At 29.5% G+C, this 27,357-nt stretch overlaps 3 protein-coding genes across 3 annotated transcripts in view; all 3 read left to right on the top strand.

Moving 5' to 3' along the window:
• Positions 1-5,412: 5,412 nt before the first annotated feature.
• LOC125839615 (wound-induced proteinase inhibitor 1) lies at positions 5,413-6,846 on the top strand. The gene is made up of 3 exons (XM_049518612.1): positions 5,413-5,540; positions 6,026-6,103; positions 6,522-6,846. The coding sequence occupies exons 1-3, from the start codon at positions 5,492-5,494 to the stop codon at positions 6,716-6,718; spliced, it is 324 nt and encodes a 107-aa protein (XP_049374569.1). The 5' UTR covers positions 5,413-5,491; the 3' UTR covers positions 6,719-6,846.
• LOC125839613 (proteinase inhibitor 1-like) overlaps positions 5,423-27,357 on the top strand; it is a 56,325-nt gene continuing 34,390 nt past the window's right edge. Inside the window, exon 1 of the mRNA XM_049518610.1 lies at positions 5,423-5,480. The gene's annotated coding sequence lies outside the window, so the exon portion shown is untranslated. The remainder of the gene's footprint in view (positions 5,481-27,357) is intronic.
• Positions 12,809-27,357, top strand: part of LOC125839614 (wound-induced proteinase inhibitor 1-like) — a 126,432-nt gene continuing 111,883 nt past the window's right edge. The window contains exon 1 of the mRNA XM_049518611.1: positions 12,809-12,830. The gene's annotated coding sequence lies outside the window, so the exon portion shown is untranslated. The remainder of the gene's footprint in view (positions 12,831-27,357) is intronic.

Below are 27,357 nucleotides of genomic sequence, written 5' to 3'. Positions count from 1 at the left end.
TATAGTACTGACAAAATGACCCATAAAAAAGAATATCATGAGGGGACCATGGCTCTTTTAATAGCAAACATGCATGATTGAGTTGAATGATTTATTTTTTTTTAAAATGAAATAATTGTAAGTACTTGATATATGCCTAGATACATGTTTTCTGCTACGTAATAGAGAGAGGCGAACAAGAATATGAGGGAGGCAAGCGAATTTGTTTATGTATCCTAGATAATACGTGTATATACAGTTCTCTCTCGCTTTATACAAACACAAACACAATTTATACATTTGTATTTGTATAAAGTGAGAGAGGCGAGCCAGAGAGTGGCGAGTGAGATTTTAGAGAGTGGCAAGCGAGATTCAGGGGAGAGAGGCGAATGACAATGTGTTTGCTACGAATTAGAATTAAATGAAACTGTAGCTATAACATTTATTTTGAATTATAATTTGCTATAATTCACAATTTTCCCTATTATAAACTAGCGTGAACCTAAGTAATTAACTTCTAAATTAGTGAAATTTATGTAGGTTTTTATTTTTAAAAATATAAGTTTTTTTTAATAATTCAAAATTACCGAAATGGTATACCCTACAATTGATAATTTAAATATTTTAAAAAGTATATATAAAAAATAAAATTAAAATAATAAATTTATTTGACTCTCAAACTTAGAAAATCCTCACATATTGAGATGGGAGAGTAAAATAATCTTTGGTTGGCATTTGGCAAAGGAAACGAATTTATCGAGGTTGCATTAGCTTAAATTTTGCGGAATTAGATTTCGTATTCTTTTATGGGGAAATGAATTTCTTATGAATCAAACTGTTTTTTTTTTACGTAGTTTTTAAAATATATAAATTTTATATCAAAAAAATTAAATTTTTTATATCCAAATAATGCCACATAAATGCATTGAGATAAATGAAATATTTTTTACGTGAAAATTAGCATACAAAAATCATAAAACATGAAAATCAAGTAAAAGAAAGCTTTCTATATTCCTTTGCACAAGAATATTAAGAATTTATACAATCGATCACGATTTGAGAACTAGTTTATGTAATTACTACTTCTTTATTTCTTTTTTTCTTCTTATTTTGCCAGTATATATTTGTTCATTCTGGTGAAGTGTATATACATTCAAATAAGATCTATTCTTAAAATATTGAATTCATGTGAATTCAAAAATCAACCGTTTTGTATCTCTCTATTCAAGATTTACTTTTTTTTTTAAAAAACTACACGTAAATTCAATTTTCACTATCCTCCTTCAAAACATAATATTTTTTTCCTTATTTTCAAATTGTTCAACATGTGGTTGTTAGACACCACTAGTATGTAGTACCTCACTACAATGAAGGCAACCTCTGCCTATAAATTTGTGTGATGCACTCTTACAAATTCACTCAATTCCTTCTACTCTTGCATCTTGGGTTATGTTGTAGAAATGCCTGTGGTTGGTTAATTAATGGATTATTACTGAAGTAATTAAGCAGCCACATGTCAAGAATAATTAGGGTTCATTATAACGTCTCCATGTATTCTTACTATATCTAATGGAATAAATAAGTGTGGCTTAATTAAATGTGTACTACTTTTTCTGTTTCATTTTATTTTTTTTTGTATAATTTTGATTTAACACATAATTCAAAAAAATAAAATAAAAATTTAAATCTTGTGATCCTGAAACAAAAATATGTTTGTTGTTTGTCTTAATTGAATAATCTCATGACCAAACAACTAAATCTCATGAGAGTCTTTCTTCAAAGATATTCAAAGTCTATTATTTATCAATAACAACTACTCCATCCATCTCATTTTATGTGAGATAGTTTGACTCGGCATAGAGTTTAAGAAAGAAAGGAAGATTTTTAAAACTTGTGGTTCAAAATGAACGATAAAAAATTGTGAGGCTGTAAATCATTCATTAAGGGTAAAGTAGACTTTTTATAGTTAAATTGCTACTTAATATAGAAATGTGTCATTCTTTTTGGGGCAGACTAAAAAGGAAAGTAAGTCACATAAACTGGGACAGAGGGAGTAATAATTTATCGTATATAAACTATAATTTTCCAATTAAGAGTATTTGTTAGGCGTTACTCCTTCACTGTTTCTTTTTTTTTCTTCTTGTTATTTTGTCCGTTTGTATTTGTGTTTTCTTGTTTGTAAAGTGTATATATTTTCAGATAAGATTTATTCTTAAAATATTGAATTCTAGTAATTTCAAGAATCAATCCTCTGTATCTCTCTTTATGACTTTATAAACATCTTTGGGACCATATATTTAATTAATGTGCGGTAGCTAGGATTTGAATTGTAATTGTCAAACTAGTCCCCCTCTCCCGGCCCCCACCCCCAACTCCCTCCCCACTACACCCCAAAAAATAAAAATAAAACATGACAATATACTTTTATCGTTAATGTTTTGAGTTGTGTATACTCTTAAAACTAACAGATGGACACGTGACTTCATCTCAATAATTTACCTGATTTATTTAATTTTTTACCCAAAATCAAATTCAATAGATTTATCATAAATTTTATATTTGTTTTGAAATTTATTACATATATATGTTTAAATTAAAATTTGGAACTCATGTATTGTTATTTGAATTCGTTATCGTAAATTTAGAATTATAACATTTAACTCCTAAATCTTTCTCTATTACTTACAAAATGATTCATCAATAAAAACTTTTCATAGCTAGAGACCATAACATCTCTACGTTTGCTAGTAAATCTTTTTAAATTTCGTTTTATATTGTTTTTTGGGAAAAGGCTCAAATATACTATTGAACTTTCAGAAAAGGCTCATTTATGCCATCCGTTAAAAGTTTGGCTCATCTATGTCATTACCGTTTAAGAAAAGGTTCATTCATGCCATTAATTTTTAACAGTGGTTTTGCAAAACCATTTTTTACACGTGGCAAATTATAATTCGGCCACATGATTTTATTTTTTTTACAAAAAAAAATCAAAATTCTGAACAAAAATTAAATTAAAATAACCCACCCAAGTAAAGACCCACCCAAATTTTAAAAAATCCCTATAACCCATCAATAACCCAATTATTTCATTCAATTTTTCAATCTAAAATCCCTAAGACCCTTCTCGACCCTCTTTCACTTCTTGGCATATATATGAATTTAATATCATGTAGTGCTTATGTTATTTAGGTACTTTGGCAACCATTGAAAGCTAGCTTATGTTAGTTAGGTACTTTATCAAGTAATTTTCAATGTAATTTTATTGCTTATTTTTATTATTTTGGTACATTGTCAACCACTAAAGCTCGACCATGGCAGTAAGAACAAGCGAATTTCCAAAGGCAAGAAGGGTCGAGAAGGGTCTTAGGGCTTTTAAAAAATCCACTTACAATTTTAATTTTCTTTAAAAAATGAGCTTACAAATCCAACATGTATTTTATATATTTATAGATCTTCTATGTTATTTTGTAACAATCTCCTTTAAAATAAAATTAAAAAAACCTATATACAACTAGAAAATTTATAAACGATTACAAAATTAAATCTCCCGCTTTACCCTTATCCAATTTATAATATACCAATTAGTGGTATTAGTGTATATGATATGTCCCTATACACTATACGTGAATTAAATTTTCACTGTCCCTCCTCACTTCTTGTATGTAATTAAAAATATATCAAAACATAATAATTTTTTCCTTATCTTCAAATTGTTCAACACGTGGTTGTTAGACACCACTAGTATATAGTACCTCACTACTAGGGGTGTACAAGTCAAACCGAACCGACGAACCAAATCAAATCGAAAAAAAAATCGACTTGTGGTTTGGTTTGGTTGGTTTGGCGGTTGAAAAAAAAAACCGACAACTCTTGGTTTGGTTTGGTATTAAAAGAAAAAAAAGTCAAACCGACATAATATATATATATATATATATATATATATATATATATATATATATATATATATATATATATATATATATAAAATTTTATTTTATTTATAGATAAAAAAAACATTATTTATAATCTACTTTGTTAATATAGTTTTTAGTGTTTATATATTTTATTTCAAATTTGGGGTTGTAAAATTTTGTAAATAATATAATTTTTATTTTATTTATAGATAAAAATATTATTTATAATCTACTTTGTTAATATATTTCTAGTTAGTTTATAGCTTTCAATGTTTATATATTTTATTTCAAATTTGGGATTGTAAAATTTTGTAAATATTATATATATAATTTTATTTTATTTATAGATAAAAAATATTATTTATAATCTACTTTGTTAATATATTTCTAGTTAGTTTATAGCTTTCAATATTTATATATTTTATTTCAAATTTGGGATTGTAAAATTGTAAATATTATATATATAATTTTATTTTATTTATAGATAAAAAATATTATTTATAATCTATTTTGTTAATATATTTTTAGTTAGTTTATAGTTTTCAATGTTTATATATTTTATTTCAAATTTGGGCTTGTAAAATTTTGTAAATATTATATATATACTTTTATTTTATTTATAGATAAAAAAATATTACTTATAATCTACTTTGTTAATATATTTTTAGTTAGTTTATAGCTTTCAATGTTTATATATTTTATTTCAAATTTGGGCTTGTAAAATTTTGTAAATATTATATATATAATTTTATTTTATTTATAGATAAAAAATATTACTTATAATCTATTTTGTTAATATATATTTTAGTTAGTTTATAGTTTTTAATGTTTATATATTTTATTTCAAATTTGGGCTTGTAAAATTTTGTAAATATTATATATATAATTTTATTTTATTTATAGATAAAAAAATATTACTTATAATCTACTTTGTTAATATATTTTTAGTTAGTTTATAGTTGTCAATGGTTATATATTTTATTTCAAATTTGGGCTTGCAAAATTTGTAAATATTTTATTTTTTATTAAGATCCGAAGTTACAATTATATTGTTATAGTTTTTCAAATTCGAAGTTAACAATTTTTTTTGTAAATATTTCATTTTGTATTCAGTTTGACTGTATCCTTTAATCTTATTAATTTAACATAATGAACATTGATATTTCAAAAATATATATTTTGTACTCATGTGAATTTTACCGTCTTTACAAAAATTTCTATTCATTTAACATTTCTTAAGTTTAGCTTATCACACAGGTAGGTGAAAATATATTTGATCTCTTTTTTAAACACCGTTAAGTTGTAAAAAACCGAAAAAACCTAAAAGAACTGACTAAAATCGAGACCGAAAAAAACGAAAAAAACCTGAAAGAACTGATTAAATCGAGACCGAAAAAATCGACTTTGCGTGATTTGATTTGATATATAGATTTAATAAACCGACTTAATTAATTTAAATTTTTTTTAATGAAAAATCAAACCAAACCGACCTATGTACCCCCTGCTCACTACAATGAAGGCAACCTCTGCCTATAAATTTATGTGATGCACTCATACAAATTCACTCAATTCCTTCTACTCTTTACAACTAAAAGAAAATGGAGTCAAAGTTTGCTCACATCATTGTTTTCTTTCTTCTTGCAACTTGTTAGTACCCTTCCCCCCCCCCCCCCCCCCGGCTCTCTCTCTATATATATATCAAGAATATTATTAGAGTTGTAAATGATTTATATTTCTTTTGCGATATGGGGGTTGAGGGTGTGTGTGGGGGGGAGGGGGGGGGTTCACAAAGGATTTACCTTATACTATATATACATAAAAAAAAATAGTTTGATCTGATAAATATAATGTGACTAACCGGCAAAGCAGGTTCGAAAGGACGACTTGTTCAATGACTTTGTCGATTGACATCCCTTTGCTGAAAAATTACATCATGTAGTGAAAATATTGACTCTCTTAGTGAAAATGTATATATTGACTCTCTTAGTAATAATGTTGGCTCTGCCAAAGTTCGGATGAATCTCCTTCTACCCTTGCTTGTGCCAAAAAAATTTAGGCATCATAATTTTCTGATAATCTAACTTGAAATGAGAAATACACTAATTGCTATTGAATTGTTTTTTATTTTACAGCCTTTGAAACTCTCTTGGCACAAAAAGAAAGTGATGGACCAGAAGTCATAGAACTTCTAAAGGAGTTTGAATGCAATGGTAAAGTTCTTTTAAAGGAATTTGCTTTTTTAGCTTCTCAAAAAAGAGTTTTTTCTACTATTAAAAACACTTGTTTTTTTCTTAAATCCTTAACCAAACACTTCAATTCTCTAAAATATACTCTTTAAAATAAGAAGTCATTGTTGACTTTTCTGAGATTTGGCCAAACAAGGTGTAGATTATTCAATTCTGGAACATTTTATTAGTTCAGTTGGTTAATTACCTAACATTTTACATTATTGATAACTATTCGATTCTCCACCTTAAAATCTCTTCCGCTACTCCCATTTTAAAAAAAAAGTAAATATCATGATTCAACTCGATGTTTGCTATTATAATAACACATATAGAATATATTATTCTTGTTCTTAATTTCTTTCTCTCATTATAATTAATTATTATGTGTATATATATGTAGGAAAACAAAGGTGGCCAGAACTTATTGGTGTACCAACAAAGCTTGCTAAGGGGATAATTGAGAAGGAGAATTCACTCATAACTAATGTTCAGATACTACTGAATGGTTCTCCAGTCACATTGGACTTTCGTTGTAATCGAGTTCGTCTTTTTGATAACATCTTGGGTGATGTTGTAGAAATCCCTGTGGTTCGTTAATTAATGGATTACTGAAGCAATTAAGTAGCCACATGTAAAAAATAATTAGGGTTCATGTATGTTGATTATAATGTCTCCATGTACTCTTACTATATATAATGAAATAAATAAGTGTGGCTTAATTAAATGTAATCTTCTTAATTAAATCCTTTTACATATTGTGCATTACTTTGGTTGTTTCTATTTGTTTGTATGATTTTGATTAGACACATAATTAAAGAAAGTAAACTAGGGTTTTAATTCTTGTGGATGAATAAATAATATGTGGAATGTATCAAAAATGATATTTAATCTTGTAATTTTAAACATGTCAAGTAGAAAATTAAAATTAAAAGAGTTATCATAAAAGAAAAAAAATATTTTTTCTAAACAAAGTAAGACATAAAGTAAACAAACAAATTAAATTGGAGAGAGTATTTGTCTTAATTGGATAATCTCATGACCAAACGGCTAAATCTCATGGGAGTCTTTCTTCAAAGCTTATTATTTATCAATAAAAACTAATATTTTATCGTATATAGACTATAATTTTCCAATTAAGAGTATTTGTTAGGTGTTATTCCTTCACTGTTTTTTTTTTCTTGTTATTTTGTTAGTTTGTATTTGTGTTTTCTTGTTTGTAAAGTGTATATATTTTCAAGTAAGATTTATCCTTAAAATATTGGGTTCTCATAATTCCAAAAATCAATTGCTCTGTATCTCTATTTAAGATTTTAACATCTTTGGGACCATATATTTAATTAATGTGTGGTAACTAGGATTTGCATTGTAATTGTCAAACTAGTCCCCCCACCCCATTCCCTCCCCACCACACCCCAAAAATTAAAAATAAAAGGTGACAATATGTTATACTTTCTTTGGAACAAATTAAGAAGGTTGAGGGATCAATAGTAAACAAAAATATCATTATAGGTGTGGAAAGATAAATATGTATTCATCTTTAATGAAAAAAAATTAATTTATGCATTGCATATATAAGAAAACTCCTCAGTATAAATTTCTATTAATTGAACTCTAAAGCAAATATCAAATATCAAATAAAAAACTTAAAAAAAGTAAACAAAAATAATGATACACAATTGAGAAGAATACAAAATCTAGCTAGCCTTGTTATAGAATAAAGAAGTTAAATTGCCAATAAATTAATTAAGGTTTTTTTGGTTCCTCCTATTTTGAGGCAATTTTATTGATTTTTTTTTTTAAATGAAAGAAGTTTGTCTTTTAGAATTTTGAACTACTCCCTCCATTCACTTTTACTTGTCACTTTTGACATATCAAGAAAAGACAATAAATTTTTTTCCATATTTTACCTTCAACATTAAATACTTATTTTTCAAGACATCATTTAATTGGATTAGTTTGGTAAAATACCTATATCAATAATTATTTTATTAATGAATGTGACAAATCAAAGTGTCAATGTAAAAGTGAACAAAGGGAGTACTTTAAATGAATTTTATTTCATTTAAATCCAAAAGTTTATTTAAACAAGATTATTCCCCATTTAAAAGACAATAATAAAAACTCAGCATAATGCTCCAACCTTTATATTTCCAATTTCTAAGGAGGAAAATGATTTCCTAAGCCTTTTTTTTTGGTAAAGAAGAAATTTTTTCATTAAGCATAATCAAGATCTTCTATGTTATTTTCTTAGTAATCTCCCATTACTAAAACAATAAAATTAAACTAGAAAATATTTATAAACGACTATAAAACTAAATCTCCCATTATTATGTATAAAATAAAATTTTAAAATTATATATATAATGTCGGGTTGGTTTGGTCTCTAGTTGGTTATTTTAGTTAAAACCAAACCAACCCAAATATCGTCGGGTTTTTTTTTCCAATACCAATCCAAGTTAAACCAAACCACTAGTCAGGTTTTTTGTTCGATTTGACTCGATTTGCGGTTTGGTTTGATTTTATACCCCTAATTGTGATATATTTGAATTTGAGTAGCCAAATTTCGAGCTTTAATTTCGTACCTGCAGTAATTTAAACTCACACTGGTAAACTGAATCCGTCAAGCCTTACTATAGAATTGTAGAGCATCAAGCAAGGATTAATCCAAATTTATCATTTATCTTTGAATATTTATTTGGTCATTAAATCTTATCTCCAAATATTTTCAAGACAAATATCAAGTACTTCCAATTATTACACATCTTTTATGTGTCTTATATACTACTGACAAAATGACCCATAAAAAGAATATCATGAGGGGACCATGGCTCTTTTAATAGCAAACATGCATGATTGAGTTGAATGATTTATTTTTTAAAAAAAATGATATAATTGTAAGTACTTGATATATGCCTAGATACATATTTTCTGCTACGTAATAGAGAGAGGCGAATAAAAATATGAGGGAGGCGAGCGAATTTGTCTACTTATCCTAGATAATATGTGTATATATAGTTCTCTCTCGTTTTATATAAACACAAACACAATTTATACATTTGTGTTTGTATAAAGTGAGAGAGGTGAGCCACAGAGTGGCGAGTGAGATTTCAGAGTGGCAAGCGAGATTCAGGGGAGAGAGGCGAATGACAATGTGTTTGCTACGAATTAGAATTAAATGAAACTGTAGCTATAACATTTATTTTGAATTAATAATTTGCTATAATGCACAATTTTCCCTATTATAAACTTGCGTGAACCTAAGTAATTAACTTCTAAATTAGTGGAATTTATGTAGGTTTTTATTTTTAAAAATATAAGATTTTTTTTAATAATTCAAAATTACCGAAATGGTATACCCTACAATTAATAATTTAAATATTTTAAAAAGTATATATAAAAAATAAAATTAAAATAATAAATTTATTTAACTCTCAAACTTAGAAAATCATCACATATTGAGATGGGAGAGTAAAATAATCTTTGGTTGGCATTTGGCAAAGGAAACGAATTTATTGAGGTTGCATTAGCTTAAATTTTGCGACATTAGATTTCGTATTCTTTTATGGGGAAACGAATTTCTTATGAATCAAACTGTTTTGTTTTACGTAGTTTTTAAAATATATAAATTTTTTATATCCAAATAATGCCACATAAATGCATTGAGATAAATGAAATATTTTTTACGTGAAAATTAGCATACAAAAATCATAAAACATGAAAATCAAGTAAAAGAAAGCTTTCTATATTCCTTTGCACAAGAATATTAAGAATTTATACAATCGATCACGATTTGATAACTAGTTTATGTAATTACTACTTCTCTATTTCTTGTTTTCTTCTTATTTTGTCAGTATATATTTGTTCATTCTGGTGAAGTGTATATACATTCAGATAAGATCTATTCTTAAAATATTGAATTCATGTGAATTCAAAAATCAACTGTTTTGTATCTCTCTCTTCAAAATTTTACTTTTTTTTTTGGAACTACACGTAAATTCAATTTTCACTGTCCTCCTTCAAAACATAATATTTTTTTCCTTATCTTCAAATTGTTCAACATGTGGTTGTTAGACACCACTACAATGAAGGCAACCTCTGCCTATACATTTGTGTGATGCACTCTTACAAATCCACTCAATACCTTCTACTCTTGCATCTTGGGTTATGTTGTAGAAATGCCTGTGGTTGGTTAATTAATGGATTATTACTGAAGTAATTAAGCAGCCACATGTCAAGAATAATTAGGGTTCATTATAACGTCTCCATGTATTCTTACTATATATAATGGAATGAATAAGTGTGGCTTAATTAAATGTGTACTACTTTTTCTGTTTCAATTTTTTTTTTGTATAATTTTGATTTAACACATAATTCAAAAAAATAAAATAAAAATTTAAATCTTGTGATCCTGAAACAAAAATATGTTTGTTGTTCGTCTTAATTGAATAATCTCATGACCAAACAACTAAATCTCATGAGAGTCTTTCTTCAAAGATATTCAAAGTCTATTATTTATCAATAACAACTACTCCATCCGTCTCATTTTATGTGAGATAGTTTGACTCGACACAGAGTTTAAGAAAGAAAGGAAGATTTTTAAAACTTGTGGTCCAAAATGAACGATAAAAAATTGTGAGGCTGTAAATCATTTCATTAAGGGTAAAATAGACTTTTTATAGTTAAATTGCTACTTAATATAGAAATGTGTCATTCTTTTTGGAACTAACTAAAAAGGAAAGTAAGTCACATAAACTGGGACAGAGGGAGTAATAATTTATCGTATATAAACAATAATTTTCCAATTAAGAGTATTTGTTAGGCGTTACTCCTTCACTATTTCTTTTTTTTTCTTGTTATTTTGTCCGTTTGTATTTGTGTTTTCTTGTTGATAAAGTGTATATATTTTCAGATAAGATTTATCCTTAAAATATTGAATTCTCGTAATTTCAAAAAATCAATCCTCTGTATCTCTCTTTAAAACTTTAACATCTTTGGGACCATATATTTAATTAATGTGCGGTAGCTAGGATTTGAGTTGTAATACTCTGTATCTCTCTTTAAGACTTTAACATATTTGGGACCATATATTTAATTAATGTGCGGTAGCTAGAATTTGAATTGTAATTATCAAACTAGTCCCCCTCTCCCGGCCCCCACCCCCAACTCCCTCCCCACTACACCCCAAAAAATAAAAATAAAACGTGACAATATGTTATACTTTCTTTGGAACAAATTAAGAAGGTTGAGGGACCAATATGTATTTATTTCTAATTAGGTTTTTGTATATACTTTTATCGTTAATTTTTTGAGTTGTGTATACCCTTAAAACTAACAGATGGACACGTGACTTTGTCTCAATAATTTACCTGATTTATTTAATTTTTTACCCAAAATCAAATTCAATAGATTTATCATAAATTTTATATTTGTTTTGAAATTCATTAAATATATATGTTTAAATTAAAGTTGGAACTCATGTATTGTTATTTGAATTCGTTATCGTAAATTTAGAATTCTAACATTTAACTCCTAAATCTGTCTCTATTACTTACAAAATTATTCATCAATAAAAACGGTTCATAGCTAGAGACCATAGCATCTCTACTTTTGCTAGTAAATCTTTTTAAATTTCGTTTTATATTATTTTGGGTTAAGGCTCAAATATGTCATCGAACTTTCAGAAAAGGCTCATTTATGTCGTCCGTTAAAAGTTTGGCTCATCTATGCCATTACCGTTTAAGAAAAGGTTCATTCATGCCATTATTTTTTAACAGTGGTTTTGCAAAACCATTTTTTACACGTGGCCAATTATAATTCGGCCACGTCATTTTTTTTTTACAAAAAAATATCAAAATTCTGAACAAAAATTAAATTAAAATAACCCACCCAAGTAAAGACCCACCCAAATTTAAAAAAATCCCTATAACTCATCAGTAACCCAATTATTTCATTCAATTTTTCAATCTAAAAGCCCTAAGACCCTTCTCGACCCTCTTTCACTTCTTGGCATATATATGAATTTAGTATCATGTAGAGCTTATGTTATTTAGATACTTTGGCAACCATTGAAAGCTATCTTATGTTAGTTAGGTACTTTGTCAAGTAATTTTCAATGTAATTTTATTGCTTATTTTTATTATTTTGGTACATTGTCAACCACTAAAGCTCGACCATGGCAGTCGGTAAGAACAAGCGAGTTTCCAAAGGCAAGAAGGGTCGAGAAGGGTCTTAGGGCTTTTAAAAAATCCACTTACAATTTTAATTTTCTTTAAAAAATGAGCTTACAAATCCAACATGTATTTTATATCTTTATAGATCTTCTATGTTATTTTGTAACAATCTACTTTAAAATAAAATTAAAAAAACCTATATACAACTAGAAAATTTATAAACGACTATAAAATTAAATTTCCCGCTTTACCCTTATCCAATTTATAATATACCGATTAGTGGTATTAGTGTATATGATGTGTCCCCCACACACTATACGTGAATTAAATTTTCACTGTCCCTCCTCACTTCTAATATGTAATTAAAAATATATCAAAACATAATATTTTTTTCCTTTATCTTCAAATTGTTCAACATGTGGTTGTTAGACACCACTAGTATATAGTACCTCACTAGTCACTACAATGAAGGCAACCTCTGCCTATAAATTTATGTGATGCACTCACACAAATTTACTCAATTCCTTCTACTCTTTACAACTAAAAGAAAATGGAGTTAAAGTTTGCTCACGTCATTGTTTTCTTTCTTCTTGCAACTTGTTAGTACCCTCCTCCCCCCCTCCCCCCTCTCTCTCTCTCTCTCTCTCTCTCTCTCTCTCTCTATATATATATATATATATATATATATATATATATATATATTGCAAGAATAATATTAGAGTTGTAAATGATTTATATTTCTTTTGCGATATGGGGGTTGAGGGTGTGTGTGTGTGTGGGGGGGGGGGGGGGTCACAAAGGATTTACCTTATACTATATATACATAAAAAAAAATATAGTTTGATCTTGTAAATATAATGTGACTAACCGGCAAAGCAGGTTCGAAAGGGCGACTTGTTCAATGAGTTTGTCGATTGACATCCTTTTGCTGAAAAATTACATTATTTAGTGAAAATGTTGACTCTCTTAGTGAAAATGTATATATTGACTCTCTTAGTGATAATATTGGCTCTGCCAGAGTTCGGATGAATCTCCTTCTACCCCTCCTTGTGCCAAAAAAATTTAGGCGTCATAATTTTATGATAATCTAACTTGAAATGAGATATACACTAATTGCTATTGAATTTTTTATTTTTTTTGGCAGCCTTTGAAACTCTCATGGCACGAAAAGAAAGTGATGAACCAGAAGTCATAGAACTTCTAAAGGAATTTCAATGCAAAGGTAAAGTTCTTTTAAAGGAATTTGCTTTTTTAGCTTCTCAAAAAAGAGTTTTTTCTACTATTAAAAACACATTTTTTTTTCCTTAAATCCTTGACCAAACACTTCAATTCTCTAAAAGATACTTTTTTAAATAAGAAGTCATTGTTGACTTTTCTGAGATTTGGCCAAACAAGATGTAGATTATTCAACTCTGGAAAATTTTATTAGTTCAGTTGGTTAATTACCTAAAATTTTACATTATTAATAACGATTCGATTCTCCACCTTAAAATCTCTTCCGCTACTCCTATTTTAAAAAAAAGTATATATCATGATTCAACTCAATGTCTGCTATTATAATAGAGTATATTTTTCTTGTTCTTAATTTCTTTCTCTCATTATAATTAATTATTATGTGTATATGTAGGAAAACTAAGGTGGCCAGAACTTATTGGTGTACCAACAAAGCTTGCTAAGGGGATAATTGAGAAGGAAAATTCACTCATAAGTAATGTTCATATATTATTGAATGGTTCACCAGTCACATTGGATCTTCGTTGTGATCGAGTTCGTCTTTTTGATAACATCTTGGGTTATGTTGTAGACATACCTGTGGTTGGTTAATTAATGGATTATTATGGAAGTAATTAAGCAGCCACATGTCAAAAATAATAAGGGTTAATGTCTGTTGTTATAATGTCTCCATGTACTCTTACTATAAATAATGAAATAAATAAGTGTGGCTTAATTAAATCCTTTTACATATTGTGGCATTACTTTGGTTGTTTCAATTTGTTTGTTTGATTTTGATTCGACACATAATTCCAGAAAGTAAACTAGGGTTTTAATTCTTGTGGTTGAATAGAAAATATGTGGAATGTATCAAAAATGATATTTAATCTTGTAATTTTATACATGTCAGGTAGAAAATTAAAATTAAAAGAGTTATCATAAAAGAAAAAAAATATTTTTTCTAAACAAAGTAAGAAATAAAGTAAACAAACAAATTAAAACGGAGAAAGTATTTGGCTTAATTGAATAATCTCATGACCAAACGGCTAAATCTCATGGGGGTCTTTCTTCAAAGATATTCAAAGTTTATTATTTATCAATAAAAACTAAAATTTTATCGTATATAAACTATAATTTTCCAATTAAGAGTATTTGTTAGGCGTTATTCCTTCACTGTTTCTTTTTTTTTTTCCTGTTATTTTGTCAGTTTGTATTTGTGTTTTCTTGTTTGTAAAGTGTATATATTTTCAAGTAAGATTTAACCTTAAAATATTGGGTTCTCATAATTCCAAAAATCAATTGCTCTGTATCTCTATTTAAGATTTTAACATCTTTGGGACCATATATTTAATTAATGTGTGGTAACTAGGATTTGAATTGTAATTGTCAGACTAGTCCTCCCACTCCCCACTCCCTCCCCATCACACCCCAAAAATTAAAAATAAAAGGTGACAATATGTTATACTTTCTTTGGAACAAATTAAGAAGGTTGAGGGACCAATAGTAAACAAAAGTATCATTATAGGTGTGGAAAGATAAATATGTATTCATCTTTAATGAAAAGTTTTTAATTTATGCATTGCATATATAAGAAAACTCCTCAGTATAAATTTTTATTAATTGAACTCCAAAACGAATATCAACTATCAAATAAAAAACTTTAAAAAAGTAAATAAAAATAATGATACACAATTGAGAAGAATGCGAAATCTAGCTAGCCTTGTTATAAAATAAAGAAGTCAAATTGCCAATAAATTAATTAAGGTTTTTTTGGTTCCCCCTATTTTGAGGCAATTTTATTGAGTTTTTTTAAAAAGAAAAATGAAAGAAGTTTCTCTTTTAGAATTTTAAACTACTCTCTCCATTCACTTTTACTTGTCACTTTTGACATATCAAGAAAAGACAATAATTTTTTTTTTCCATATTTTACCTTCAACATTAAATACTTATTTTTCAAGACATCATTTAGTTGGGTTAGTTTGGTAAAATACCTATATCAATAATTATTTTATTAATGAATGTGACAAATCAAAGTGTGAAAAGTAAAAGTGAACAAAGGGAGTACTTTAAAAGAATTTTATTCCATTTAAATCCAAAAGTTTATTTAAACAAGAGTATTCCCCATTTAAAAGACAATAATAAAAACTTAGCATAATGCTCCAACCTTTATATTTCCAATTTCTAAGGAGGAAAATGATTTCCTAAGCCTTTTTTTTTTTTTTGGTAAAGAAGAAATTTTTTCATTAAGCATAATCAAGATCTTCTATGTTATTTTTTAGTAATCTCCCTTTACAAAAACCATAAAATAAACTAGAAAATATTTATAAATGACTATAAAATTAAATCTCCCATTTCATTCTTGTCGAATTCATAATTTACAAAATAGTAGAATCAATGGACAGTGGATGTCTGTCACGACCCAAGCCTAGGGCCTAGACGTGACCGGCGAATGGGGAACCCGAAGGAACCCCAAACAAGCCTCATAGCGTATCTTACACATCATTGGTCGCGGAAGCAATTAAAATGACCATAAGCAATAAGCATAATCAAAGGGGGAAATCGGGACTAAGGAAGCAAGAGAAAAAAAGAAGAAATGGTACATAAATACCATAGATGAGTCAAGCTCAAGCATAATACACAACTTGTCCAACACCACCTCTAAACATGAGTACTTAGCGGGGGCCAAGACAAACTATCGGGCTCACCCTCATAGTCAAAACATAACTAAAAAGAAAAGTCTTATACATAGCAAAAGATCATAAGCAACGTCCCCGGAATGGAGGACTCACCAATAACCTTGATAGAAAATCGTATTAGCCACGCGGAGGACGAGGGTCAAGCGGTGCTCCGGTCCCTACATGGTGACATCATGTAGGCATAGAGTATGCGTTAGTACGTTTGAATGTACTAAGTATATGGGATGCAATGCAATGCAACAAGGGATGGACATCATAGGCAAAATGCATAATCGTACCCGATAGATAGCATATTAATGAGATGATATGTATAATGATGCTTATATAAAAATCATATTTAGTAGGACATAGTATATGTGTAGTGAGTGACCATCAATATAGTATTTCCAAGGCCTACCACCCCCTTGGAGAGGCGAAAGAGGTACAAACCCCTCAATATGGTTATACGGGCCTACTACCCCCCGTACTAGGCAACCAAGGTACAAACCCCTCGATACGGTTATACGGGCCTACTACCCCCGTACTAGGCAACCAAGGTACAAACCCCTCGATACGGTTATACGGGCCTACTACCCCCCGTACTAGGCAACCAAGGTACAGACCCCTCGATACGGTTATACGGGCCTACTACCCCCCCGTACTAGGCAACCAAGGTACAAACCCCTCGATACGATTATACGGGCCTACTACCCCCCGTACTAGGCAACCAAGGTACAAACCCCTTGATACGGTTACCCGGGCCTACAACCCCCCGAGCTAGGCTTGATCGACTCACACACTATATAGAGAAAATCATATACATGTATCCATTTCATCATCATTTCAATACTTATATAATCATCCGACTCATAGGACGTACATTGGACCTTCCATTTCATAAGAATTCTATAAATGGCATTTTATCAAACATATGGTGGGCTACTTGTTCATGTAAATAAAATCATGTGTTTCAAGAGTACTAAGTCCAACCAATTTCAAAATCCATATAAAACAGCCCACCAACAACATACATATATATATACATATATAACAACCTTCATAATTTGATCATTGAGGCATGAAAACCATAAACATCATATAATCATTCCATTTCATGATAATATACAAAAATAGATCATAATAGGATGTGTAGTAATAATTCCATAATTCAAGAGTTCATAAATGATCATAAGGACCCATAAACTTGAAGTAAAATAGAGGATAAATGGTTGGACTTGTGGAAAGGAAGGTTTCCACAATCAACCCACATACCTCAACTTTGGAGAATTCTTGATGAAGATTGGAATGGAGAACTGCTTGAGATTGAATCTTGAATCCGGAATTAAAGCTTGGGATCCTTGAATTTGGTTGATGATCTTGGTGGAATTTTTGGAGAGGGTTTAGAGAGAGTTTTTGGATGTTTTGAAGTTAAAATGACTAAGTATGGATATGTCCCCTTTTTATAAAAACGTCCCAACACTTAGAAAAAAAATTGAGGCGGGTGAACAGTGTTTTCGGCTACTGAAATTTGCATTTTCTGCCGGACAGGTTTTACGAAAATGGTCATAACTCCTTCATTCTAACTCGGAATGAGGTGAAACAAATTGCGTTGGAAATCTAACTCACAGAGCTTTAATTTTGATAGTTTGAGCTCCTTCCAGTTCCTTGTGTGCTGAGAGATATGCCCCTTTAAAGTTGACCCTCAAAATCGCATTTTTTGCGATTTTCGAATTTTGATACGGTTGTTCTAAAATTCGGGTTAGACTCATTTCCCACTCAATTTGACCCCCTGAATAAGAATATGAAGTCGAATTTCCGAAATGATGCACGGATTTTGAGATATATGGAAATTACAATTTTAGGTGTTTTCGAAGCACATTTTCGGGCATTTTTGGGGTCGTTTCAATGTCCCCCACATATTACGTTTGAATTCAATTTTTCCTGTCCTCCTTCACATTCTGTGTGTAATTTTTTTTTAAAAAAATAGTTATGTCCTAATTAGTGGCTTTAAAGGAAAAGACCATTTTCTCCATTATCTACAAATTGTCAAACATGTATCCATGAACACATACAATATTGAGAAAATCAATGTCCTCGATGTATTTATCCTTCAAAAATTATTCCAATATACCAACAAATATGGATGAACAAGTAAAAATAAATTGTAACGACCTGATTTTCGTTGTTATGGAAAAGCCAATGGAGAAAGAATTGGGGCCAGAAAAACTTTTTCATAGTAACTTGAAATTTCCCAACCTAGTCCAGAATTGGACAAAATCGGAGTCATCAAGGTGTAGGGAAATCTGGTAACAAATGAGAGATCTATTAATGAATATGATTACATGAGTGAATAGTTAAGACGTTAAGGATCCCGTACGACTTTACGAAATTGAATTCGGGAGAGTAGAACTCCCGAAATCGATCTTGGCGTAATGGGTATTTTCTGAGCGTCGTTAGTTAGAGGTGTGTTGTGAAATGTGAATTTTGAAATTCTTGAATCAACTCTCTGTCTCGAGAATGTCGCTTTGGCGCTGGAATTCGCTGCTCTGACGGGGCCGCTGCAACGGGATGAGGGTCGTTGTGGCGGGCTCGACGCGACTTAAGGTCGTTAATAAACCCCTAGACGACCTTATTATGCACTTTTTTTATTTTTGGAGCTAAGGAACGACCCCGGGCGACTCCTACACGTTTTTCACCATTCTTGAGGCTAAAGGTATGCTTTTCACTCCCCGAATCTGTTTTTCGATCCGTAGAACGTAATATAATGGGTGAATATTGATGGGGGAGGGTTTTGTTTTGTGATTTATGGTGGAAGAAACCCTAATTTGGGTATGGGGATTCAGGGTTTGGTCTAGGGTTATTGAGTTTGTTATAATTCGGATAATTAGACATTTGAATATTGATCATTGCGTATAATTATTGGTTTTAGACCACGAACAAGCGGGAAGAATCCGGAAAGGGAAGATTCAAGTGCCTTAGGGGATTCAAGCTTGGATTCGAAGTAGGTGATGGTTGTGATTTCATGTTGGTGTGATATATGTTAATTTGTAATTGCTTCATTATAATGCACGTATGTATGCGAATGTTGCATTATTGATCACCCTAATCGTGAATAAGAATAATTGAATAATTGTATGTCATGAATCACCTCTTGTTGTATGATTGTGAGAATATACATGGTGATTGTGATTGTGGTTTGTTGAATGGGCGAGTGTCACGATCTGACACACTAATTGGATCGGTTTCCACGTTCCAATATAAATATGGGATCGGTTGCCACATTTCGGCATAAATATGGGATCGGTTGCCACGCTTCGGCATAAACATGGGATCGGGTACCACGAACCGGTATGCTAACAGTTTGGGTTTAGGTTCCATGAGAGGACCATTGAATTGGGTTCCGTGAGAGGACCATTGAATTGTGTTATGTATCTACTTGTGATAATTACGTTCATATCTAATGATGATTGATACTGGAAGACTGTATGTTGCTCTAAATTGATATAACCGTGATATGTGAGAATCGTGAAACTGTTTGTTGTTCGTAAAGTTGACTAATATTGTATATGTTCGGTATATGCCTGTTTTATAATGATTGTAGTTACTTGCATGTTGTTGACACCCAATTTTGGCTCTCCACATCTAATAATAATAATAATAAAATATGTGTTATGAAATTTTTATAGGAATACAAAAAAAAAAAAAATTAATTATTTATTTGACTTGATAAATTTATTTCTTAAATGTTATTTCTTATAAAATATTATATTACCACTTACTTTCTCATTTTTTAAATAAATGTTGTTCTTCTTAAGAATTGAATCTATTGTGGTTCAAATATAATTCCTTTTGTCGCAATAGATATTTTTCGTACATTTATTAAAATTAGAAAGCTTAGTTAATGGATGATTTACTAATTTATATTAATTTAATTTTAAGAGTGACTAATTTTATCAAATAAGCTAATCTTGCAAAATAATTATCACTTATGGCTATTTAATAAAGAAAGTAGTTATAATTTAAATGAATTTAATTTGAGTAAATTTGGCAATCTAAGTCTTATTAAACCGGCCAATCCATGTATGACACGTAGGCGAGCACATGGATTGTGCTTCTTTAGATTCGATCTCAGCCTTACAATCTAATCTAATGGCCTTAATTAATTCATTCTTTTACTATTTTATATATATATATATATATAATTATTATTTATTTTTTAACTCTTTATTTTTACCAACCGTCCGATCAAATGATCGGACGGCCCAAATTAAATCCCAAAAATTCATCTTTTCCAAATAGTACAACCCATCACCCGCATACTTTTCTTTTTCCAGAACCTCCTCCTTCCCCATACGTTTCTCTTCCCAAAAAATGGCCCCTCTCACATCAAACTCTTTTCCTCTCCTCTACCATCGATCTCTCTCCTCTGCCATCGTTTCCACCTACAAACCACCGGAAAATGGCAATTTCCGGTGGTCATCAATATATCTCCCCACGCCGTCCATCAATCATGGCCTCTTCCTATCAACTTTAAGTCCCCTCCATCACCTTTCTTTGACACGGCCGTCAATAATCCCACCCTTTTCCCTTGTTACATGGAAAAGAAAACTAAAAAATAGAAGGAGCTCTTAGGTCTCAAGTCTGAGGAGCCTAAAAAAGGTGATCTTTTCAAGATTTCACTCGTCCCTCGCATTACACTATGGGTTTTAATAATTTTGAGTTTCAAATCCGGATTTTTGGAAGTCCGAATTTTGCCTATATTAGAGGTGTTTTGCCTCATTCGAAAGGGGGATAGGAACGAGATCAGGAGAACAGCAGAAAAAAGGGAAGAAACACACTTCAAGCATTAGATTTAAGAAAATTTCTATCTTCTTTCATTTTTCGATTTTGGGGTCTTGGATTCGAGTTTGAGAAAGTTAGAAGTTGGAATCTTGACGTCGAAGTTCTAGTTTGTTGCTCTACACAAGGTTAGTAATCACCCTCGTCTTACGTTTTGCTTTCGGTTTCTGGAAATAAGAATATAGTTTTGTGTCGTTATCTAAATTTTACCCACCTAAATTCGTTTAGTTATAAAAAATGTTAGTAAAGATTTGTAGTCAATGAGAGGGACTGTTGATTTACCAATCTGATTGTGTGTGTGTTTTTATTTCTCTAAATGTAAATGCTACCTCTTAGATGTATTTTGTTTACATAAACTAATTTCAGGTAGTAAACTTAAGTCGAATCGATGTTCTGTCCTCTATATAATTGAAATCAGTTTGCTAATTTTTGTTTGAAATCTTTACATGTTCATGTAACTAAGAGCGTAATGTTATGAGATTAAAGGTCGAGTTGAGAAGTTTACTCTCTGTTTGATCTTTAGCTACCATGATTACGATTTGATCAGTGAATCAATGATATGGTCTGCCGATCAAGTATATGCTTTGTCACGTTAATTTGATGGTTTGTTCCAATACATCCGACTCTATGTACAATGTATTTCTGCTATTCCCTTTATGTTTATAACCATGAAACCACTTGAGATGTTGTTAAGATAATTCGTATACATTTGTGGAAATTAAAATGTTTGGCATTCGCTATCTTTGACATGTTTTTTTTTCTCATATGGATCAGGGCTCATTCCTTTTAGAAAATAACTAGTACATATCTTGCTCTTCTTTGGCTTACTTCATTATTTAATGTTACATATATTGAGCTTGTAGGAATGCATCTCCAAAGATTTCTTTTTAGTTAAAAATCAGATGTCATGTTGGGATCAGTCACGTGGGCAGCCATGTCCAAAGTTAGCTCGAACTCTTTTCATAATATTTCTAAGTGAGGACCACCCATATATAGATATGATCGTGTTTGTTAGGACTATCTCTTAAGACGAGTAGTCATAAAGCGTTTCGACAAATTTGTCGCTATATGCTTAGCTTCTCAAATCTTGGTTATTGTCTTAAATGAATTTCTCTCTCGTGAGATAAAAGGAAATAGCTAAAGGCCTGGTGTTCTTTTCCCAAAAATTACTATTCTGTTCACAGGTTCAAAGAGTCTTGTCCCGGTTAAGAACGTTAGTTTTGATAGATGTAAAGTAGCTTTTCTTAGGTATATAAATTCTTTGCTCACTTGTTTAAAAAGTTTTCTTTCCTGGTAAAATATCTTCTTCGGAGGCAAACAATAGAGGTTTGCATCTGTCAACGCATCATAGAGAAATATTGGTAGTATACTGGTAGGTTTAAGGTTCTGTATATATCCACATCCAAAGTTATTTATGTTGTCATAATCGCTCCTGAGACTCAAAATACGAGCTATTAGAAGAAGCTAAAATTTGAAATTCTTTGAAAATTATCCTTGCTTTGCCATCCTGATTTATTTATTTCTTGGATGAATATTTTATTAACGCAATTATTCTATGATTCTTTCCGCTGAACTGTTTGTTTAAGAGCATTCCAGGAACTGCTGAACTTTCTTTTTATCTTTTGATTCTTAGATATTCTATGCTACCATTGATGTTGTTTGTCCAATCTTGTAGAAAAAAATATACAAAAGAAGAAGAAAAATCTGTAAATAGTATTGCAAAGAAAGAAAAAGTATATTAAACATTAGATAAGATGAACATTTCTTTTGCAAAACGATAGATGTATCTAGACAAAGGCATTACCATTGCAGGGAATCTCTTCTACGAGCTTCAGGAGTAACTAGTTTCTACATTTACCATGTGATAATTAGCTAGAACATTTGAGCTAGTGGTACTACATTATGACAAATGAAGAATAATATTTGCTAGCATTTTGTTAGTTAGGATGTACTGCTTTTATAATGTAATACTGCCCTTCTTTTTTTTATGTGTTTAGTAAGTCATAAAAAATGAAAAGGGGTATGTTTGTTTGGATAGTTAACTACCTGCTATTTTATTACACACGGTGTAGGAATTTTTTTTTTATCCAAATGCGAATGACTTAATACATGTTAGATTAGTTGAGATATTTGCTTAAAAATAGTAAAGTATTTGCACCACTTCAAGTTTACATACATTGTTGACTGATCTTTGGCTCAATATTAAGTTACTAATTTTTGCCTCTTTTTATGTTTCATGTACAATCGGAGGGCTGGAGTTTCTACTTTGAAACTCGTTATTGGCCTAAAATATTAGGCCAACAGCAACTAGGATCATCGCGATGCTTGGAGTCTCGCAAAATTAGGAGTCCAATATTTCTTAGCATTCCTCTTTTGAGTCTTAACTATATTGTTTGGATATATTGGCTAACATTTACTTACAAGTTTTGATATATTGTTTGTCTTTTATTTTGAAGTTTATGCGAGCTAATATTATTTGTTTTATGAAATTAGTTGAGACACCTTTAGAACAAATGATACAAAAGATATTTTCTTTAAAAATGGTTAACAATTTTACTTATAACATCCTTTTTTACGTTTTTTTTTTTAGTTGAAGAAAGGGGCTTATAGTTTAAGAATTTTCCAAACAAAGTTTCAAAGGTTAAAATAATACTAGTGTTTCAAAATTGGGAAAAAGAAGTATATATACTTAGGCCTTTATCTTAAGGAATAGGAAAACTTATTGTCTAAAACTCTCTATTGAAATTTTAAAAGGGTGAAATAATTTTCATTTAGGTGTTTAAGTAAAAAAAAAAAAAAAAATGAAAACTCACGAGTTGGGGTTTCCAAATAAATTTAGGAATATATAAAGGCTAAAATAGTATTCATCTAGGCCTACTCATTGCTTAGGACCTCCAAATATTTTGAAACTAGTTTAAAGACTAAAAATAATTACATATCGAAATTTACTTAAGGCTAAGATACTTATCTTTAGATATACATTTTTTTTAAGAAAATAAGTAGGGAAGTAGGCTCATATATTTAACAAAACAAATGTAACTATAGAATAAGTTTCAATAGTTAGGCCTATTTTTTTTATACTCTTTACATCACCCCTTTATAAAATGTATTGACTATACTTACTTTTTTTTTTTATCAAACATTGCTAATAACATTTTAATCTTTTTAACATGCTATTTCAAATTTTAGATATGCAAACAGGTTCAAATACAAGGTACACATATATATGTCATACACATAAAGGTATATATTTTATATTTTCTCTACATAATCAATTATATTTTATCTACTATTCCGAATGTTACTTATTTATTTTATAAATTTATTCCTACACTTTACACATTATTTTACCAAATACAATTTATCGTCAACTTATCCCTACATGTAAAAAGAATGATAAACATTCATATGTTTTGAACAACTTATATGTATATATTACACTTCATAATAAATATATTTAAGATCACAAGCCTTTATATGATATTTTGACATTTAGTATCATTTATTTTATTTTATTTTAGAAAATTCCAATTTGTATATTTTCATTCAAATTACACATCACATATTACTACGTATTCACACCCAACTACTATCTTATTTTCATTTCATGTCTTAGATAAGACGACAGGTTCTCGCAAATTCAACATCTACATATTTTTAGGATAATTTTACAACTATATATATTTTTACATACAAATTTATCATACATTTAAGTACATTTATTTATTTATTTCTACAATATGATAAAATACCACTATTAAAGCTATTTTATAAGACTAATATATGTCGTACCTTGTATTGTACTCTTTTCTTAAATATAATAAAATTTACTTATCATTGATTTTAAAACAAATAAATAAACACGTTTTCCTAATTATATTTTCCTAAATTAAGTTTAAGGACTATTTTCGGATAGGCTCTGAGGGGTGCTTAACACCTTCCCCTCGAGTAACCAAAATCCTTACTCAGAATCTCACTGGTTTCGCATATCAAAATAGAGTTTACATTTACATATTTAAAAAATGGTTTTCCTAATATTTTCCTTAAAATTTAGGTGGCGACTCTAAAACAAACAAAAGCAATTTTTCCAAAATCAGAGTGTTAGCCACATTATGTTGTGAACTGTTTCAGCCGGTTCGAAATAGGGTGCGACACATGTGTTTCACCTATTGGGATAGCCGCGTGATCCTACCAGTACACTGTGGTTGTGTACTGATACTGCACTTGTTTGTTCTTTGTTGAGTACAGGGCATCTTCAAGATTCTATTGATAGACCTCAGCTAGGTGACTGTTAAGCGTGATCGGATTCAAGGGTGAGCCAGTTCTTTCAGGCTGCTATGGATCTTTCTTGTTTAAGTGCACTCTTTTTGGACTCAGCCTATTTGTTTAAGGTGTTTGTTTAGTTTCGGGGTTGTACCCGTTGTTCTTAGACTGTTCGTTAGTAGAGTTTTGGTACAATGACTTTCAGGTTCTATGGGTTGAATTTCCGCATTGTTAGTTTATTAATGTTAGACTTTTGTTAGAGTTTATGGGAACTCTATTTCTTTCCTTAGTATTTTTCTTGCTTTTGTGTACTTAAATGCCTTAGTTTTGTGGTTTAATTGCTTGGTTTGAGTTATAGTAGTGGTTCTCCCATCGAAGGGTTAGTGTGGGTGTCAATCACGACGGTCTGGGTCGTGACATAAATAGAGAAATTAAATAATACTAATTGATTTGGCTGTGTTTTTTCAAAAAGGAGAATAAAATCCCCAAAAGGGAATTGGGGTCGTTAGCCAATAATTGCATATTTGAACCATTTGACTAACAATAGAGTCAAACTTTTTACATAATAGATAAAATTACTCCATATAAAATAAAGATATATTTAATCCTTTTTCCATTTCCTTAAAAAGTTCACAAAATAGGTTCACTTTCTATCGGTATAAAAAAAATCTCGAATATAATCATAAAATTTAAATATTTTTCACTCAAATAGTGATCATTAAGTTTGAGGGTTGCTCTATTCTAGTCCTTGTATATTAAAAATATAACTTTTTTTACCCAAATTCTTCTTCTTTTTTTGGTTTAAAAGAAATTCCTCTTATTAATTTATTATAAAAATACAAAAGAAGAAACAATTTTATCAATTACATAATAAAATATGAGAAATGTCGAAAGAGTTAATGCATGGTTGGTATATTGAATTCACACGCAACTAAATAAATTGAAAGGCAGAATAATTAGGAGCAATATATCAATATAAAAAATACTTACAATTATAACACTTTTATTATGTGTTTTATATACTGACAAAATTACTCATGAATAAGAACATGTCATTAGGGGACCATAGCAATTTTACTTTTGGTATCATCTCTTTTTTAGTTTTTTCTTTATGTTTCCTTCCATCAATTCCATCACAATAAAAATTTAAAAATTTAGCTATGAAATTATTATTAATTTGTCATTAAATAGCTCATAATAAATATTTCTTATGATAATTTGTCATTAGATAAAATAATTGTTATAAGATATCAAATACGCTCTCCGTCTCAAGTTAAATTTAGCTATTCGAGAGTCAAATTATGAAAACTTTAACTTACATTTTAAAAGAATATTTTTTCATTATATTGACATGAGAAGAAGTGCATTATATAATACTTTTTTAACATTAAAAAAGGGTTAGGGGAAGTAATAAACTACACATTGTACTTATTAATTTTTTAATAAACATGACTTATACTTAAATAACACTTATTTTAGAGCAAAGAAAATAGTACAATTGAATCTGGATGAGCGAAAATTGTAAACTTTATGTATGTATAAATGTATGCATGATTGAAAGATATAATAATTAGAAACAATATATCAATATCAAGTACCGTCAAAATGACTAATGAATAAAAACATTTTATAGTGGACCATCTTTTTTTTTTAATAAAAAAATATCCCTTTCTTTTTCTCCTTTTGTTTTTTTTTTCAAGCACCAACTTGATAAACAATGAGAATTGTTAGTGTTATAAAAAGAATAAGAATGATTTTGTTTATTATATTTTAATTAAAAAATGATAAATATATCACTGGACTATCATAAATAATATTCTAATACCCTACGTTATACTTTAAGGTTTGTATATACTCTTATCGTTCTAAAGTATATAAAAAAATTAAAATTAAAATTAAAATAATAATTTATTTAACTCTCAAACTTAGAAAATCATCAGAGATGGGAGAGTAAAATAATCTTTGGTTGCATTAGCTTAAATTTTGTGGCATTAGATTTCGTATTCTTTTATGAGGAAACGATTTTCTTATGAATCAAACTTTTTTTTTACGCAGTTTTTAAAATATATAAATTTTA

The sequence above is a fragment of the Solanum verrucosum genome, unplaced genomic scaffold (genome assembly GCF_900185275.1).
Source record: "Solanum verrucosum unplaced genomic scaffold, falcon-dt-bn FXZP01000306.1, whole genome shotgun sequence".
In the NCBI taxonomy this organism is placed as follows: Eukaryota; Viridiplantae; Streptophyta; class Magnoliopsida; order Solanales; family Solanaceae; genus Solanum; species Solanum verrucosum.
The sequence above is the reverse complement of the archived record's forward strand: the minus strand, read 5'-3'. Positions and strand labels throughout refer to the sequence as shown.